Source organism: Dermacentor albipictus, chromosome 8 (assembly GCF_038994185.2).
Source record: "Dermacentor albipictus isolate Rhodes 1998 colony chromosome 8, USDA_Dalb.pri_finalv2, whole genome shotgun sequence".
In the NCBI taxonomy this organism is placed as follows: domain Eukaryota; kingdom Metazoa; phylum Arthropoda; class Arachnida; order Ixodida; family Ixodidae; genus Dermacentor; species Dermacentor albipictus.
In genome coordinates, this window is record NC_091828.1 from 113,286,193 (window position 1) to 113,305,713 (window position 19,521).

The 19,521-nt window shown below is 45.6% G+C and overlaps 2 protein-coding genes across 3 annotated transcripts in view; one reads left to right on the forward strand and one right to left on the reverse strand.

The window, feature by feature from the left end:
- Positions 1–164: 164 nt before the first annotated feature.
- Sgsh (N-sulfoglucosamine sulfohydrolase) lies at positions 165–9,451 on the forward strand. Its single transcript, XM_065454189.2, has 6 exons — positions 165–323; positions 1,903–2,169; positions 2,863–3,013; positions 4,123–4,361; positions 6,884–7,059; positions 8,412–9,451. Exons 1-6 carry the CDS (start codon positions 233–235, stop codon positions 9,021–9,023), a joined length of 1,536 nt encoding a protein of 511 aa, XP_065310261.2. The 5' UTR covers positions 165–232; the 3' UTR covers positions 9,024–9,451.
- Positions 9,452–12,614: 3,163 nt separating this feature from the next.
- The window catches only part of LOC135920135 ((E3-independent) E2 ubiquitin-conjugating enzyme UBE2O-like), a 39,993-nt gene continuing 33,086 nt past the window's right edge, over positions 12,615–19,521 (reverse strand). For both annotated transcript variants that reach the window (XM_065454236.2, XM_065454237.2), the window contains exons 21-25: positions 19,233–19,293; positions 18,201–18,402; positions 16,789–16,895; positions 15,814–16,060; positions 12,615–13,897 (exon numbers count right to left, since the gene is read on the reverse strand). In XM_065454236.2, coding sequence (XP_065310308.2) covers positions 15,891–16,060; positions 16,789–16,895; positions 18,201–18,402; positions 19,233–19,293 — 540 coding nt within the window. In that variant the 3' untranslated portion in view covers positions 12,615–13,897; positions 15,814–15,890. The remainder of the gene's footprint in view (positions 13,898–15,813; positions 16,061–16,788; positions 16,896–18,200; positions 18,403–19,232; positions 19,294–19,521) is intronic.

Below are 19,521 nucleotides of genomic sequence, written 5' to 3' on the forward strand. Positions count from 1 at the left end.
AGCTTTCTTTCCGTATTTTTTATATCGACTTCTAATTATATTATGTATTCTTGTGCGCTCAGTGCTTTCAGCATTTGTCATTGCTAGTAAACTCGCTCGGCTGATCAGACCTTCAAACAGGAACTGAAACCGATAAGAGCGGCGGTAAGTTTATCAGCTTGTTTGGCACTTTCTGATAAGTTTGACTTTCGACATGTGTCAGCAGTTGTCGCGCTTTCCGAAGTGAAGCGAAATGATCTGTCGATTTATTGGAGTCTGTTTGGTGCTAACTGCTCAGCTGATACTGCAGGTCAGCGGACAGAGAAACGTACTCGTTGTACTAGGTGAGTACGCTCGGAGTACAACGTTCCGCGATAAGTTGACTGTTGAACGACAATTATTTTACGTTAGTAGTTAGGGCTTCCTTGCTTTCCACCGTGCGCGAATAGTAAGTTCAATTATTCAGCTTCATATGCCATATAATTATCCCGTAAGTACATTTGGATGGAATATAAAACTAATAGGTGTTCCTGTAGTTTGCCTTAATCGCAATAATGCAGCGCGCACCTAATTATTAGTATTATTGTGTAAGAAACACGCACGTTAACATTATGGATTAGATATGGACGTGAAGAAAATATGTACTTGTCCCGATCCGCCAGCTCCTTGTTTGAGCACGTTATTTTTATTTTAATCATTCAGCTGGCAATTGACCGCAGCAGACGTCTTATATCCAATGCTTTGAGCTAACGAATAATATACGTCACACGGTGCACTTTCGATCCCGATCGAGCGCGATAGATGGAGATCGAATTTCTTGATCACGATCGACCGAAAGTGGCCGTGCGACACCAGCATAAAATAGAATGATCGTTATATGGTTGCGTGCATATAAAGGAGGCGTTGCTCCATGTATGCATGCATGGTGCAATCACGTGCTCTACCTCCAGCTGACGTAATAATCTGGGCGCATGCGCATCTTCTAATCTTCTAACGCTTCAGAAAACCGTTTGTTTTTCCATACTTGTGCGTGTTTCGCAAGCTGCAGTGGTGAAAGGAAAAGAGGATCGACGGGCAGTTAGAGATTGTACGTTCGCTATTCCGGTAAACGGGAGCGGTTTGGGCGGATTACCGGATGGAACGGGGGCGGCCGGAGCGGTGAAGCCGCCTGGTGTTGTAGAGCTCAACCAGACAAACGCAGAGCTAAAACTGCAGTAACTCACCATATCCTGCTTCGCTACTCGTGCAAATTTTTGGCAGCGGCGTAATTGTGAACACGGTTACGCCACTGTCGAAAATTTACGCCAGCAGCTAATGAGAATATAGTAATTAGCTCTGTGTTTGTGTGGTTGAGCTTTGCGCCACCAATCTGGCCGCTCACTTTTGCGCTCCCGCTAAACCGGTAAACCGCCCGCGCTTGCCCGAATACCGGACACGCTAAAAGTCTTAATAGCTAGGCGAGAGGGCCGGATGCAGCCTGAAAGCAAGCGAGCGTCATGGTCATTTCGCTCACTGCTATTATCTATGTTGCCGAACAACCGGACGTGAAGAGATAGATAGCTAAGCTTGAACTGCTGTCTGCATGCACAGAATGGACCACAATTAAATGTCTGAAACACAAGGATAAATAATTAAGGCACACATTCCATAATTAAGCTTTCAGCAAGTTGGCACGGTATGCTATCTTCTTTTGAACGCTTATGCGTGTGGGGAAGGAGGGGAGTCCCTTCTCGTATGTGTGTGGGTTTTCTGCACACCATTATTTAAAAAAAAGCACTGATTATCTGGTTGGAGAGACCTGCTCCAGTCTTCACATATCTGTAATGCTGATGCACTATATGCTACATAAAAGGTGCCAAAATATACTTGCAAATTATGCTGTATTTGTTTGCCAATTAATTTCCACTTCTTCCTTGTATGTAGCTGACGATGGAGGTTTTGAGACTGGCGTCTACAACAACACCGTTTGCAAGACACCAAATCTCGTCAAGCTCGCTCAACAGGGAGTTGTGTTCCGAAAGGCCTTCACCGCTGTGAGCAGTTGCTCACCAAGCCGGTCGTGCCTGCTTACTGGTCTTCCAACGCACCAGAATGGCATGTACGGCCTCCACCAAGGCGTGCATGCCTTCCAGTCATTCCCAGAGGTCAAGTCGCTGCCCTTGCTTTTGTCTCAACATGGCATTCGAACTGGTAAGATTAATAAGCGGGTGTTCTTGCAAAGTTAGTGACAACGGCAAGCCACGATGCCCTGACAGAACTTTTTGACATTCGAAAAGATCCCGAAACTTCCATAAAGAAACCTGAATCTTTTCCTTAAAATTATTTTAAAGAAATTGTGCAGAAACCATTGACAATGATTGCAAATGCGAGCAAATAGCCAGAACGAACAATAGTGAATGAGAGCAAGAGAAGGTGAATGAACAAACATTTTTTTAGCTGAGTATGACCACTGACCAACCACAAAAACGAACGAAAGATGACCCCCCCCCCCCCCAAACAAAAATCTATTCTTTAAGAGACTTTGCACTTACTGCTGCTCTATTCTCATACGAATTCCATAGCAATATCACGTCTTGTGGCCCCGCATCATGCAATGTAACGTGACACAACCGACACACTAAGCGGACCCCTCCAACCAGCAGCAGCAGGCTGATGCCCCTACCTCCCTGATCCATTCCGGCCGAATGTAACATTTGCCGCTGTTAGTTGCCTGGTATGTTAAAAAAAAAAAGAAGAATGCTTATTTGCCTTCATCTGTGCGGCTCTGAAGTGTCCACATTTGCCTTCGTGTGCGATTAATGAAAACTTTCCTCGAAGGCCATGCCATACTGCACCTTGCTGTACTGCAAAGCACCTTCTCCTTTGTCACTTCATTTCTTCCAGGCATTATTGGAAAAAAGCATGTTGGACCCGAAGAGGTGTACCCTTTTGATTTTGCACACACCGAGGAAAACAACTCCATTCTACAAGTTGGACGGAACATTACGAACATAAAACACCTTGTGCGGAAGTTCCTCTCTACCAATGACACAAGGTAAAAAAATTGTCACAAACATGGCCAGGCCCAAATATAGAGACATGCAAATACTATTCGAAATCTTGAATAAGAAGTGAATAGTCTTTGCCTGTGGACTTCACTGTTCAATATTGTCGAATATTTGTTACCATTAATAATAATCCTACTTATCGAAGTTTTGAGGGAGACACAGATTGGGGCAAGGGCCGGAAGACTCCCCTGAATGTTTTTTTTTTTTTTTCACTGCAGGAGAGCTGTGGTCATTTGCGCAGAGGCACCAGTTCCCTGAGCGAATACACGGGGAATATAACTTCCGCTCTGAAATTTACAGTCATTCAACATGAACGCCTCACTTCTAAGCAGCCTATACTATATGAATTTGTTTGTGTCGATTTAGGTGAAGCACTTTATTACTTGGCCACTTTCACCATGTTTGGAACTCGTTAAAAACAGCTTGCGTTGCTGTGTTTTCACACCTCTCACCTTCAACGAGGACAACTGTGCCGTTTGGTTGTGTGTTCTGAACGTACTTTCCACCAAACTGAATGTATGGCAGGACCACGTAATGGAAAGCAGTTGTTTCTCATCTACAAGCTCCTCAGTCGACTTGAAAATTTGAAAATGCCGTTACGTGCATGTCTGAAATAATGCAAGTGAGCGCCTGTTTTAACCAGACAGATGCATCATGCAAACATTCATCCATTTAGCTTTGTAAAGAAATAACATATTAAATAATTTGAGGACGTTTGCCTCTAGCATTCATATTCAGTTTGATTACAAAATTTCACTGTTCAAATATGCCTGTTAAGTAACAATTGCATTTTTATTTTGAACTTGTATTGCATCGCTTTCGACGCATCTTCTTAGATGATAACTCGATTCCAAAGATGACTGCTAGTGAAAGATGGTGTCAAAGACGGGTTCAGACAAATACTGATGTTCCAACTACCAAGTGATCTTTATTTAAAGGTACCCATATCTTTTTGTGTATCCTGCTCACTTATGGTGTTCTTGCATTTGTTTTCATCCTCGTCTTTAGCACTGCCAAGTGGTTTTGTTATGTATCACGAGCTATCTTAATTCAAGATACTGATTACTAGAAACTGTGAGGAAATCCATCTTTTCAGGCCATTCTTTCTCTACGTGGCTTTCCATGACCCTCATCGTTGCGGCCACACCCACCCGCAGTACGGCGCGTTCTGCGAAAAGTTTGGCGACGGCTCTCCGGGCATGGGACGCATCCCAGACTGGACTCCCCAGCATTACGATCCCAGTCAAGTCGTTGTGCCTTCGTTTGTTCCAGACACGCCCGCAGCGCGAGAGGACATAGCAGCTCAGTACACAACCGTTGGGCGGCTGGACCAGGGCAAGGATTTTTCTGTGCCATTTCGATGGATTTGTACCGGGTTTTTTAAGGCGAACCTTTCTTTGCAAACTCTCCCGGGCTTTCCCGACGGTGGCTGCTGCTGCTGTCTTCTCAAATAACTCACACGTAACAAAAATAGCAAGAATTTGAATTTTGTATCCAATGGTATGTGGGGTTGAGCATCGGTCACCCAGCACGGCAACCCAGCTTGCTCTAACAATTAGGCCAGGATCACATGTGTACTTCTATAATGGCAATGCTAACCAGCTGTTTGAGATGATTGTTGCACATGTCACATTGCACACCATGGGTGCACAAGAGCACATTCGCGCGTGCTAGCTCCCGGTAGGCTAAAGGTGCCGGAATGAAATGGGCAAACTTATAGCATTCGATTAGTCGCATCAGGAAGCTTTGCTTCACATAGATTCGAAGATGTGCACTGGACCTGCAGAATATTTTTCTTTGCTGTAGAGAAGTTTTAATCACCCGTGGAAGATAGCACAATTCCAGTACTCGATCTGCATTACTTGATGGTGGTGATAAACTTTATTGAAAGGGGGAAGGGTAAAGAGGGACGTGGCTGAGCGTTAGGGCTCAAGTAAGGCCCTGGGCCTGCTTGGCCTTTTCCGCCCATTACTTGAAGAGGTGAACATTACTTGTGTGAGAAATGAAAATATGTAACTGATCTAAATGACGAAATTCCATTAATTGAGTTAACTGATTTCTCTACAGCACATATTGCAATTTACATATTATAGTAAGCAAGACATGTCCATTTGGAACAAATTCCTCTGATGAAACCAGTTTCGAAATATATGTCCCCCCCCCCCCCCCAAAAAGAAAGCAATGTAGAAGAAGCTAACTCTGCACCAAAAGCAGCTAGGCATTGAAATTTGCTAAACAAAATGTAAAAAGGACCAATATAATACATTAGTTTACAGGCTACACGAGATATTACTACAGTTGAACCTCGATATAATGAATTCGGTAAAATCGTCAATTTGCTTCGTTATATCGAAATTTGGTCCTATCGAAATTTTACCTTTTTGTGCAAATGAGTACAGTCGCCGATCGATTTTTCTTATGCAGGAATGGGCCGTAGAATTTTCCAAATCATCGAGCAATCGAGAAAAGCAAATTCGAATGCGAAAACAATTCGTTTCGATAAATTTGGGAGTCGGCGACGAATGATACGGTTTCACGTCACGTACGTCAACGATATCTTATCGGCGGTACGAGTTAAGCGAGGCCAGCCGCGCTTTCACATATGCTCTGCCCCCGCGGCTGATAGCGTCGCGTGCACTGGGAGACGCTATCAGGAAAAGCGTCAGCAGCGGTGTGCGAATGCTTCGTCTGCCTCTCGATCGCTCCAACGAGTGCAACGAAATTCGAGATTACGCAACCTCCAATACTAAACGCGCGGTACAGATAGGTTACACGGTGCCATGCCGTCTCGGCACACACACTCTTCGCACACGCGGCAGATTACCTCTAAAGCAGGATGCGCGGCTGCGTATGCGCTCAGTCGCGCTTACAGCCATGCGCGCCAACCTAACGTTACTAGACTAGCTAGTAACGTTGCGCCAACCTACCCCCACCCCTACCTCCCTCCCTCGAGCTTGATCGCGTTACCGTGAGCTCTCTCCCCTCCCCTTCTTTCCCTTTGCTCGCGTCGGAAGGTGGCGCTCGTGAAGCCGCCATCTTGCTTGTCTCACTCACGCACCCTTTCACTCGCACCTAAAGCACACAGTGCGCGTGGCCCGATAGGATCTTATCGCACGTGGACTTTATAAAGGAGCATGATGCGGCTCCACTTGGGCGGTCGCTCTTGTCGCGCGATCTGAGAGGTGCCGTTTGCAAGCCAATCATTTGACTATCTGCGTCTGCGGAAGTTTCCATTTATTGCCTCGGCATTCCTTTGAGGCGGCAGGGAAATTTCGTTATATTGAAATCGCGTACAGACATACTTCGTTATATTGAGGTACAGAAGGGTGTTCTATGGATAAGAGGTTATGAAGAGTTATACTTCGTTATAGCGAAAATTTCGTTAAACTGAAGTTCGTTATACCGAGGTTTAACTGTAGTTTATGCAAGTCCTATTCATGAATTAGCGGTACATGTCGGAATAGCATCAATTTTGTTTGCTTTGCACTTCCTATTTGATGCAGTTCCCAGCATTTGCGACGTGTTAATCCCAGAATTACATGACTGTTAGCTTTATTAGTTCCTTTGAAGTGTTCCAACTTTTGGCAGTTTAGCAAACTATTGTTAAATTAGATAGTCATGTGACCATCCTATGAATTAGCTTGACCTCCTGGCAAAAGCACAAGCTTGATCATCACTTGTTTCGTTCCATACCTGGCTTTCACCGTAATGCACAGATGTGCACGCGTGTGCAAGAGTGGTCTGAATGTGATGCAAGTGCACATTTTGACTCATCCTTTACACATTATTACACTGGAGTGACTTACTGCATTTGTAGAGAGGGCAATAATGGCAGTGTGCTATCTTGTGTGATGCAGGAGTTGGCCTTGTGTTGGCAGAGCTGGAGGCTGCTGGGTTCAGTGATAACACTCTCGTTATCTACTCTTCTGACAATGGAATTCCGTTTCCCAATGGACGGACCAACTTATACGAGCCCGGCATCCAGGAACCCATGATAGTGAGCAACCCAGAAGAAGCAGGGTCTGCTGGCACGGTAAGGGTGAGACTGCTGCTCTAGAACCACTCATTGACAAGGCTATTAAAGTGTTGCGATCTCCATCCTAGGGCTGTCTTTATTTTTTTGCAAACGTGGCTGAAAAAGAAAGGTAGACTTGGGAGCCCCGAGCCAATGACGGCACTAAGTAGCTTCACTGCATTCTACAGCTTCATGTGACCTAGCAACCTGTCATACAACCCAACGAATTTTCACATAAGCAATGTTAAAGATTAGGTATGCACAAGCACTCACCACTACTCTTATCATCACCCATTCCAGTACTTTCACTCCCCTTCCCTCTTCCCCAGTGCAGAGTATCAGACTAGAACGCACTAGCTTAGGTTGACCTCTCTGTCTTTCCCGTGAATAAATTCTATCTATCTAGTTATGCATTCATTGTTTTTGCCCTGAGGCTTCAAGCGTGACATTACATGGATCAATGGACCAACAAAGCACTGCATTAAGCTTAATGCCAATTAATTTTCATTTGAGATGTAGACAACAATTAAAGCAAGCAAGTACAATTTACTTTGAAAGAGTAAGACATGGTACCTGGCTGAAAAGTTAGAGTACTAATGAACACACTTCTAAAATTACTTGAGTAGGATACTGAGTGCGGAAAAAGTAACTAATTACTAGCAAATTAGTTTCAAGTTAGATTCTAGTACCATCTTCCCAGAGGAAACACTTAAGCGATATCTAAATGGTGCACTCGCCCTCAAGAAAAGTATCAGTTTAAAAAAAATTCCAATCGCACAGCTCGTTCATGTATCATAGAAACATTGTGGTAGAAGAGATGGGTGCTAGCTTAGACAAGCAACTTACAAGAAGCTTACTTCGCAAGTACGAATAACCACCAAAATGTAACCAATTACCAACTCGCACAATTGGAAGTTACTTAGTAATTAGGTTCCCTTAACTTTAGTGAAGAAAAAGAATGGGAACCGATAGGCCAAATTATTTTAGGTCACAACCATATGAAGCCAATAGATGACGAAGCCAAGAAAAGCAAAATGGAATGTATTTGTCGTGTTGAAGAGAACCGTGGGAATGCTGATGTAAAGAAAAAAAAGAAGTGGGCAAAAAAGCAACTCACCACCAGCTGAGGCACTGGCTGTTCCCGTGTACACACTCTTGGGTATTTGTGTGTATAAAACCTGACTCTGGGAGTGTTAGCCGGAACCACTCATGGCTATGATGGTGAATGTAGCACATTCTTTTTAACTTCTGGCAAACTTAAGCAGAGTATCGAAGTTATGCACATGCCTAAATCAAAGTCTGTGTGATTAACCACAGCAGTGAAACCTCTTCTTCACACTGCACTACTTTTCTTTTCCACCATGCTACAGCATTCAGATGCACTCGTCAGCCTGCTGGACATTGTGCCCACCGTTCTAGAGTGGTTCTCCATTCCTGTTCCGCAATACACCATCTTCAAAAAGCCGGTCACGTTCACGGGCTCTTCACTGCTGCGGCTGCTCGCTCCGCCAAGATCAGCATCGGCAGAGTCGCGAGATTTTGTCTATGCAAGCCACAGCCTTCACGAGATCACCATGTACTACCCCATGAGGATGATACGCTCCTCGAACTTGAAGCTCGTCCACAACCTGAACTACAAGATGCCGTTCCCAATCGACCAGGACTTCTATGTGTCGCCGACGTTCCAAGATTTGCTGAACCGGACGGAGCGCGGGGAACCACTTTGCTGGAGCAAGACGCTCGACGGCTACTACTACAGGGACGAGTGGGAGCTGTACGATTTGGACAGAGACCCGAACGAGCTGTCCAATGTTGCAAAGAACGAAACCTATGCCCCGGTTCTGTCGCAGCTCCAGCAGCTGCTCTTCAAGTGGCAGCAGACGACACAGGACCCCTGGATCTGTGCGCCGCATTCGGTTCTGGAAGATTCGGGCTCATTCAAAGAGGATCCCAAGTGTCTCCCGCTCCTCAACGAACGCTAAGCAGAGTAATTTCTCCGAGAGATGAGTAGAGGTCACAGACGTGGAAAGGCACAGACAGAGCACTAAACATTTCATGAAGTCATTGCTTCGTTGATGACATGCCATGTGTGAAACGATGGCTGACGCCGACTGCCGAATCTGCCAGTAATCCAGTGTAATGGGTACATCAGAACCATTTTTCTGTTGCAGGAGACGCACGGACAAGACAATGAAATTAAGTGTGTTGTGTTGCCCGTCATTTTGTCTGTTTGCATGCATTCATCACTTCAGTGGTCTACAGATTGCATTCCTCATCACTGTAAGTCTATATTGTAGCTGCAGAAGAATACTAGTTGGGCACGAGAAGCAAGTACAGTTAAACCTATATATAATGAACTTCAACATAACGAAATTCTCGATATAACAAAGTATATTTTTTCTTTTCATAACCTCTTGTCCATAGAACACCATGTATTTAGAACCTCAATATAACGAAATGTGTTTGTATGCGAGTTCAATATAACGAAATTTCACTGCCGCCGCAAAGGAATGCTGAGCCAGTGGAAACTTCCGCGGATGCAGTTGGTCAAGTGATTGAACCACAAGCGGCTGCTTGCAAACGCACCTCTTAAGTCGTGTGCTGCGCGACAAAAGCAGCCATCGAAGTGAAGCCGCATCATGTTCGGTATAAAGTCCAAGTGCGACAAGATCCTATCGCGCGCGCAGCACACTGTGTTTTAGATACGACGGAAGGTATGCGAAGGTGAGAGAAGAAAGACGGTGGCTTCACGAGTATTGCCTTTCTGCGCAAGCAAAGGGAAAGAGGGGGAGGGAAGCGTGCTTGCGGTAACGCAATCAAGCATGCGCAAGGGTGCAGAGTGGGGTAGAGTGATAGCGTCGTCCCAGTATGGGCGACGCTATCAGTCGCGGGAGCGCAGTGCATGCGAATGCGTAGCTAGCTTCGCTTAATTCGTTTCGCCGAGAAGATATTGTCGACGTACGTGGCCTGAAACCGCATCATTCGTCGCCGACTCCCAAATTGGTCACAAATGTTTTTTCATTCAAATTTGATTTTTTTCGATTGCCCAATAAATCTGCAAGTTCTGCGGCCCCTTACTGTGTAAGAAAAATCGATCGGTGACTGCGCTTAGTTGTATAAAAGGTCGAATTTCAATACAACGAAATTTTGATATAACGAAGCAAAGCGACGATTTTACCAACTCGTTATATCGAGGTACAACTCTACTACAAAACTTGGTACAATTTTAAGTTGTATTTTAGGTGATCCCATGAAATTTATATGGTCACGCACATCCATGCAAGAACTTTGTCCCTTTGAATTAGACTACCATACAGCAGCATTTGATCTCCAATCTGTGCGATTGCACATTTTTTTATGCTGCGACAATAATTTTCTGTTCAATCACCTGATCTTCTGCTTCAAAAATGCATTCATCATCATCATCAGCCTGCTTACGCCCACTGCAGGGCAAAGACCTCTCCCATACTTCTTCAACTACCCCGGTCATGTACCAATTGTGGCCATGTTGTCCCTGCAAACTTCTTGATCTCATCCACCCACCTAACTTTCTGCCCCCCCCCCCCCCCGCTACGCATCCCTTCCCTTGGAATCCAGTCCGTAACCCTTAATGACCAACGGTTATCTTCCCTCCTCATTACATGTCCTGCCCATGCCCATTTCTTTTTGAACATCTTGAAGGGGCAGCGCAATAAGACGATGACAGAAGGCAGGAAGCACACAGGACAGCGCTGAACTCACAACTAACTTTATTCGAAGGCATACACACCCTTATGTACACAACCCATCGCCACGTGCTCTCCCGTCCATGGCGTCATTATCAGTGACGCCATGGACGCCACGGACGGGAGAGCACGTGGCGATGGGTTGTGTACATAAGGGTTTGTATGCCTTCGAATAAAGTTAGTTGTGAGTTCAGCGCTGTCCTGTGTGTTTCCTGCCTTCTGTCATCGTCTTATTGCGCTGCGCCTTCAAGATGTTCAACCAGTACCAACTCGCCCAAATGTCGATCCTTCCCCATTTCTTTTTCTTGATTTCAACTATGATGTCATTACCTCGCGTTTGTTCCCTCACCCAATCTGCTCTTTTCTCATCCCTTAATGTTACACCCATAATTATTTCCATAGCTCGTTGCATTGTCCTCAATTTAAGTAGAACCCTTTTTGATCATAAGCCTCCAGGTTTCTGCCCCGTACGTGAGTGCTGGTAAGACACAGCTGTTATACACTTTTCTCTTGAGGGATAATGGCAACCTGCTGTTCATCATCTGAGAATGCCTGCCAAACGCACCCCAGCCCATTCTTATTCTTCCGATTATTTCAGTCTCATGATCCGCATCCCCGGTCACTACCTGCCCAAAGTAGATGTATTCCCTTACCACTTCCAGTGTCTCGCTACCCATTGTAAACTGCTGTTCTCTTCCGAGACTGTTAAAGATTACTTAAGTTTTCTGCAGATTAATTTTTAGACCCACCCTTCTGCTTTGCCTCTCCAGGTCAGTGAGCATGCATTGCACTTGGTCCCGAGTTACTAAGCAAAATGCATTGCGTGTAGTCAGATGTGTGCTAGTGTTTTTTCTGCCCGTGTTCACTTCGCGCTACAATCAAAGATCATGTTACTGTACCAACTCGCCCAACTTTCTGTCCTATTGCATTACATTTTTTTCTGCGAGCACTTACATTTTGGATCACTAAGTAAACTAGAACAAATACGATCATGCTGAACATTTACTGGCTTGCTGAACTTGCTGTGCTGGCCAAATGTCAACAGCAGGTGCTGCAGTTCGGTTGCAGTACCAATGATACTACCCAGATTTTTGTTTCCAAGTGCAGTCTCTATTGAACCCAACTAGAATGTGTGGCTTCATGGTGAGTTAAGCGTCTCTGCAATTTGTTCTTGGAAAAAAAAAAAAAATAAGACGATTGATTTGATGTCAGCTGATCGGACCCAGCTCTCAAACGTCGTCACGTTGTGCCAGAACGATTTCTGGAATATGCTTAGCCCTTTGCATTTCCACACAAGGTGATGAACACTTGAAGTGGCAGGCACACATGCGCACACGTTTGCACACATGTAGACCTGTACATAAAATACATGAACCGGAAAGCATGAAGAACACCTCGTACATTAAAGTTCTCACATTACTGTGTGTCTGGTAGCCAAAAGGTGGCATAGGACCCGAACTTGGCGTACAAGCCAAAATTGTGTCAAAATGACACAAAGTGGTAGAAGGTAGAACAAAAAATGTAGTTAGCCATATTTGTTTCTATGTCAGTTGTCCATAATAGAACGTAAAATTTATGTAAATACAGTCAACCACAAAAGTTTGCGGACCACGGTATCTTGGAAAACGTTGAATTTCCTAGCAGCCTGTAACAGTAGTCAGTAAAACCGAACATGACCACGTTTTTCACGTATACTGGCACGGGCTGTAAATGCAAATACTAGTCCTCATTGCGAGGCTTGCGCAGGTATTCAGCTTTTCTGTTCCGTAAAATTTTGTGGTTGACTGCGCCTTTGCCGATAAGACGGCAGACGCAAAGTGGCCGGAGGCTCGAGGAATCCCACAGACGTCCACGTATCAATTGAGGAATTTTAATATTTCTATGTTTCATAACTTAAGCAACACAAACGGACAAGCCTTTTGTAGCTCCGGCGAGTGCCACTATTGCACAGGTGGCCACTGCTGCTTGCCGCCACCACTTGTTTGCTCCCTCCGAACACTGCGTTCCACCGGGACTCCCCACTCTCGAGAAAGTTCTTGCTTCAAGCTTGCTTCCACAGTTCCACAATTGGCTGTTCGTACTTCAACCGCACGTGTCACCACACACGACGACGCACGGCTCTCTGTCGTTGCCGCTGGCGGAGCACTCTCGACGATGACGTGCAGAGATGCTGCCTGCCTCGTAAAAGGCATGCCGACCCCTCCGAGTCGTTTCGCAAATCAGCGGCACGTGCTCGAGCTGGCACAATCTAGCAGTTCCTGTGATCAGCCGAGCACACTCTAGCAGTTTTGTGATCAGCCGACAGTTAAAGCAGCTTCTCGAGACACTTGCAAGCCTACCCCCCTGCACACCTCGGAGAAGAAGAAAGAAAGACTGTTGTGGCTATGCAGGTATTTCACTGAGCCGGGCGTAAAAACTGAAAGTGTTTGAGAACAACACCTTAAGAGTTACTGCGAGCAATCACTCGGTTCTGTGCTTCGGCAGTTAGATCTAAATAAAGTAACAAAGGACAGAGGAGGCGGGGGTGGGGGCAAAGGTGCGAGTGTCTCTGGGCTAACTTGTCGCCTATGGGGAAAAAAAAAAAATTTCTAGCATGGCCTACGGAGACTAGCTGCACTTCCAACTTGCGAGCGAGCAGTCAAGCCAGGCATTAGGCTTCAGACCTGGCTTAGAAGCTGTCGAGCGAGGAGGTTAGCGGGCAAAAGCGTAGCCGTGCGACGGCACGGCGTAGCAGGAGGGATGGGGGATGGGGTTTATTTCTACTAGAAAGCTCGTCGACAACAGGAGTCGGTTGCACGTTCCAGAGCGAGAGAAGGCTGTTTGTGCTAGAAAAATGCAGCAGCGAGGCACGACCGAGACATGCCGCGTGAAAAAAGAGAAGAGGTGGTGCTTGCGTGGAGGGAAGAAGCATTACTACGGGCGAAAAATGCCCGTCGTAGCTCGCTTGCTTGTAGGTAGAGAGAGAGAGAGTGAGAACTAGTCCTTCCTAATGAAAAAAGAAAAAGGGGCGCTAGGAAGATTTAAAAAGAGGAGGTAGAGGAAAGTCCTGTCCGTCACGGGGCGGCGGTGGTGCCATGTTCATACGTTGTTCAGCAGTTGCTTGCAAAAAACTTTTCAACAGTGCTCAATTTCTGAAAAAGATGGGAGAAAAAAAAAAGAATTAAGTGAGCAAGGTAAGAACGGAGGATGACACGGTCTACAACAAGTTGCATGCAATTACTCTGCACAGGCAAACAGACATCAACTACTATATTTAAATGTGTTTTCGAGTTCATTCATTGCGCACCAAACAAAAGAATCCAAGAACTCTGCAAGCTATTCATAAAATTTTACAATCTGACTCTGCTTCACGGCTATGCGAAGCACAACGCTGAGAAGCCACATATCGAGGCAAAATGTGCGTTTGCCATCAAATGCCACTTCACCGCAGCGCACATCTCTATGCCGTGAAGTTTTGTTGAGTGTCGACAATAGGTGCTGAGGATAGTGCCGAGCTGCTTTCTAGAAAGATTTTAACACCATTTTGTGATCACGTGCACAGATTATATATAATCACGGTTCTCCTCAAGAATTTGGACATGTTGCGATTGAAGGCGGCAGTGGGGGGAAGAGTACGCACACAACTAAGTCTTTCTCTTTCTCTTTTCTTTTGCGATATGACCACTCCGCCATTTTGAATTGTAGATTCGCCCATTTCGCATTTCGGACAGAATGATGAACGTGACCCAGTGACGTTGCCGCAAGCGCCAAACTTCACAGGGAAAAAAAAAAAAAGCGGAGCTCACTGCTGCGAAAATGCGAAATGTACATAAGACATGTGCCAGTGATTCAAATTTGTGTTCTTTTACTGCATCTTTGTAGAGAGTGAACTAGAGAACTATGATTTTCTCATCTTTTACATCACTTTTCCTTCTACCAATTCTCCATGTGATAAAAAAACACCCGAGGATAGCAAAAGAAAAGGAGAAGAGAATAGGAAACTTTGACTGGTGAACCAGAGTGGTCGGCAGAGCCCTGATATATATATATATATATATATATATATATATATATATATATATATATATATATATATATATATATATATATATACATGTACCATCCCTTTGTATATAAGGGATGGTACAAGTTGCATGAAGAGGCAGGTTATGCAAATATACAGTTACAGTGAAAGCTCGTTAATTCGAACTTCAATAATTCGAACTGTACGCTTTGGTCCTGCCAAGCTCCACAGAAGTCTATGTGTAAAAAAGTCCGTTAATTCGAACGCGAGAAGGTTCCCTCACGGATAATTCGAACTACGCTCGCTTGGCACACGGCCAGAGAAACGCGCCTACTGCCTACACACAAGGCTGTATTGCCTCGAAACGGAGAGAACGGCGAGAGAAGGCAAAATCGGAAAAAAAATCTAACCGACGCGGGGTCAGCCAGAAGGCAGCGGCGGCTGCCGCCTCTCCGTTCTACGTAACCTCCGAGACTTCTTGCCCGTTGCGAATCTCGGAGGCATTGCAAATCTTGTACAGCTGCTAATGTTGTGCGGAGATGGCACGGCAAGCGCCAAAACACAGTGAATCAAGTACGTCGCAGTTGCGCTTGCAAGCAAGAACTAACGAATCAGGGCCTTCGCCACCTTCACATGTTCAGCGTCTTTGTCTCGGCAGTCTTCATCAGTTGTGCACCTCTGTTTTCACCTTAGGAGGTATCGGCCGTCGCGATTCATTGTGATGGTGTTAAGCCTCGGCTAACGTTCGTTTCGGTGGACATCGGTGGTGTGGCACAGTCGGACCCAGAGCTTCGTCTTGAAGATGGCGTGTGCCCGCGGTACACGCCAAATTTCTGACATGTCCAACTGCTTCCAAATCGCAGTGTACTGTTGCTCTCCTTCACTTTCGTTAGTTCGAACTTTTGTTAATTCGAACTGAAGCGACTTCCCCTTGCAGTTCGAATTAACGAGCTTTTACTGTATTTCGAAGTATAGCATCTAGCAGCAGCTGCTACAGAAATTGAGCGCAGGATGCATGCATAGTGCTGTGGACTGGACACTCACACAATTTACACAAGCTAGCCCCTCAGAGAAGAAGAAGAATAAAAAGAAAGAGGAAGAGGCAAAGGGGCTAGGCTCGGCTACTGGCCCTGGCCGCTGCCGCTGCTCTCGGCTTGGCAGCCCAGGCCGTGGGCCCTGAGGATCTCCTTGAAAGTGGTCAGCGCCTTGCGCAGGGTCAGGCAGAAGCCCCGAGAGGCCGGCAGCAGCGGGAAATCCGGGAATGCACTGCTGCCAGCCACACCGTAGTCACCTGGGAGAGAGAGAGGCCCAGCCGGGAAATGCAGGCAAAAGTTGAGGCGACGCACGAGGCTAGAGGGCACGTTCAAATTTTGGTCAGCATTGGAGGCAGTCTGCGTAGACGACTAACAAGATTGCTAACGTCTTGGCTATGCCCAACCGGGAAATGCAGGCAAATGTTGAGGCGACACACGAGGCTAAAGGGGTTAATAAAGGGAAAATCAGACATCCACCCGTTCGTAGCAAATGCTACAAAAAAAAAACCCATACGGGTTCCTCGAAAGAAAAGCCTCACAGTTGAAGAACTGCGTCTTCAACTGTGAGGCTTTTCCTTCGAGGAACCCGTATGGGTTTCCTTTGAAGCATTTGCTACGAACGGGTGGATGTGTGATTTTCCCTTTATTAATTACTTCTCTCCACCTTGCGGGTTTCCGCAGGACTATTACGTCAGGGGCTAAGGGAGGTGTTAGAATTTGGGTCAGCATCGGAGGCAGTCTGCGTAGATGGCTAACAAGACGGCTAACAAGACGGCTACGAGCCCGAGTGATAGTACGCGCCTGGAATCGTCTGCTGGACGTCGCTGCAATGTGACAACCCCTCGCGTCGACAAGAAAAAAAAAACACATGGTGGAGCTTGAAGATTCACTTTCGGGTGAATACCTGTCTCTACTCTAGAATTCTTTTATTTGCTTATCCTAAAGAAACTCGACTTCTTCGAGGATGGTTTGATGCATTACTAACCTTGTTCGGCAAATGCTTTTAGTGTTTCGGGAGTGGCCAGGGAACCTGGACAGCTCGTATGCCAAGCATCAGACAGCCTGAGCCAGCTCTCCAGCCGATTTACAAACCTGGAACAAAAAAAGGGGGCAGGCCATAGCTAGCGACATACAAAAAAAAAAAAAAAAGAGAGAGAGAGAGAGAGAGAGAGAGAGAGAGAGAGAGAAATTGAATGCAGAAAAACAGCATGCAATGCAAGCACTTACTTCCCTAGTTTTTGTAGTGTAAATGACCACGTGACCAATCTTAGATGCTGCCAATTTTCGTATCTTACTGTCTAGTATTACTCCATTTGCTTGTGTTACATATGATGACAAAAATTCAACTGACAATCTCCAAGTTACAAGGTGCTCCAAGCTTGCTGCTATAGCAACAAAGCCAGACGAAAATTGTATAGAATGATAACCATTTCATCATGAACTTATATCTGGAATGAAAATATCTTCATTATATACCATACTTGTTCAAAACATATATAGTCAAACCCATTTATAACAATATTCAAGTGGCACGAAAATTCCATTGTTATAACCGATCATTGTTATAACTGGGTTGCATGACAAAAAAAAAAAAATCGAAATGGGGGATGGCGTAGCTGTTTCGAGAAAACTATAATGGCGGGGAGGTCAGTTCTTCTCCCCATCACCTTTCTTCACCCGGCTTCTGAGTGTGTCGACTTGTTTAACTCTCCTTCCTGTGCGCCAGGTTTGTTGCCACATTTGTTGCAGTGAGGATATTTAGGTGGTGTTTGTTTCATTGCGTAGAGCACAGAGCAACAGAGATTAACCGACACATAAATAGCAACAGCACAGGTGGCTATACATATAAGCCATTTGGTCAGATAATCTATAGCCAGGAACAGTCTAAGAATTAAGGGTTATATACACTCTCCGATTCGAACAAAATGTGCATAGATGAGTCAGCGAATCAGATTAGAGCCTGACGTCAAGTGGTTTCGCGTACTCGAACCAACCGTTTTCTCCATACAGATTGGTCTTTGCATCACTGGTTTCAGGTTAAAACTTGAACATGTGATGCAAACTTTATGGGTGGACCCTGGTATCAGTGCCCAGCCAAAGATGACATTTTAGGTTGAAGCTAGCTTTTATTTCCCTATTAGCCTAGCATTTACATTAGCAGAGCAAAGTCATCAAGCTGCAAGCGGACTCCAGCTGGCTCGGTTCTTGTTGAAAGGTGAAGAGGAGGTGCGCTGTGTTTTTGTGGGCGGAGCTTGTCTGTAATTCTTGGGTCGTCACCGACTACGGCACCCCACAACTCGTTTGCGCAAGAGCGTGTGCCTATAGCATCTGCGCCTCTGCCTGAGTGGCAGAAGCCATGAGAAACCGTCATAAGTGGAGTCGTACGCTAAAGCGCACCTATCTGCGATGTCCCTGAAGTGCTGTTCGATTTCTTCCTTGAAGACCTCGGGAGGGTTTTGGATCATCCGCCCCATGGACTGCACCAGCTTGAGCACGACCATCTCATTGTACATGCGGCTGTTCTCAGACGCCTGCTGGCACCCCCTCTGCTGCTCGTAGCCAGCCTCGTTGTAGTAGGGCTCCGAGACTAGGATCAAACCTGAAAACGTAAACGAAATAGACTTGAGTATGACAGGTCATATATATATATATATATATATATATATATATATATATATATATAAAACAACGGCTCATAAATGATGTCAAAATCCTTAAGGTAAACGGCTGACTGCTGTAAGATACAGTAGAACCTCGTTCATACATTTAAAACAAAGAAAAAAACATGAGAAAAAACCTACTAACTGGGAAAACGTACAATTCGAAGTAACTAAAAAAATGTGACAGACTTAACTATTGTTTAAATCTACGTAATACGAAGCGTCGCACGGATCGTTGCTGCACAAGACACCAAAGCGCGTTGAGCTCTGGTGGTGCCTGCTAAATTATCGCCTACTAAAAGCGTGCAATACGCTACCAATGGCACTATGCGCCACGTGCTGTAGAACAGATAGGTGAAGATGCTTATCGCTTTAGGTTTGGCAGCAATAGCTGCGTGCAACGAACCGGGCCGAGATTTGCTGGTACCGAAATAAAAACTGTGCACGCAGTCATTTCCACGTGAGATGGGTGGTTACATACTGTTCTCGATTGTGCGCGCTTCACGCCTTTTCTTGTTCACATGGGACTTAGCGTCCAGAAAACTTATGCGATCGCAGCCTGCAGCAAGGAATGGCAGCGCATTTCGGTTATCGCCTATTAAAAGCGTGCGCTACACTTCTGACGGCACCATGCGCTGTGAATGCCACGCGTGACCGCCCCACGGAAGATTTGCTGGCACCGAAATGAGAAATTTAGTGCACGCCGGCGTTTCCAAGTGAGACGGGCGGGCAAGTATTGCGGTGATCTTATCAAGTGGTACCAACTCACCCTGTATGGAGATAAGCACCTGCAGAAGGCTTGAGGTTTCTGCCGACCACATTTCTGAGCCCTGGGAAGGAGAACAACACAAAGAATAGGATTCCTTCAGCCTCTCCTAGGCGAATGCCGCAGTTTTGCGACATACTGATTAAGCCTCTGAATTGGAACAGGACAATCCCAACAGAACAAAGGATTCACAGGAAGACAATGAGTTGAAGTGGTCAACACTTGTCAAGTAAGGGGCACCTCTAGATGGAGGCAACGTTTTGACAAAGAGTCAGTTGCAGAAACTTCAAGG

Bases quoted from the DNA above. Each gene is read 5' to 3' on its own strand.
- Sgsh (XM_065454189.2), top strand. From the start codon at position 233: ATGATCTGTCGATTTATTGGAGTCTGTTTGGTGCTAACTGCTCAGCTG. The intron at 324-1,902 runs GTGAGTACGCTC...CCTTGTATGTAG, and splicing joins AAACGTACTCGTTGTACTAG to CTGACGATGGAGGTTTTGAG. The intron at 4,362-6,883 runs GCAAGGATTTTT...TGTGTGATGCAG, and splicing joins CGTTGGGCGGCTGGACCAGG to GAGTTGGCCTTGTGTTGGCA.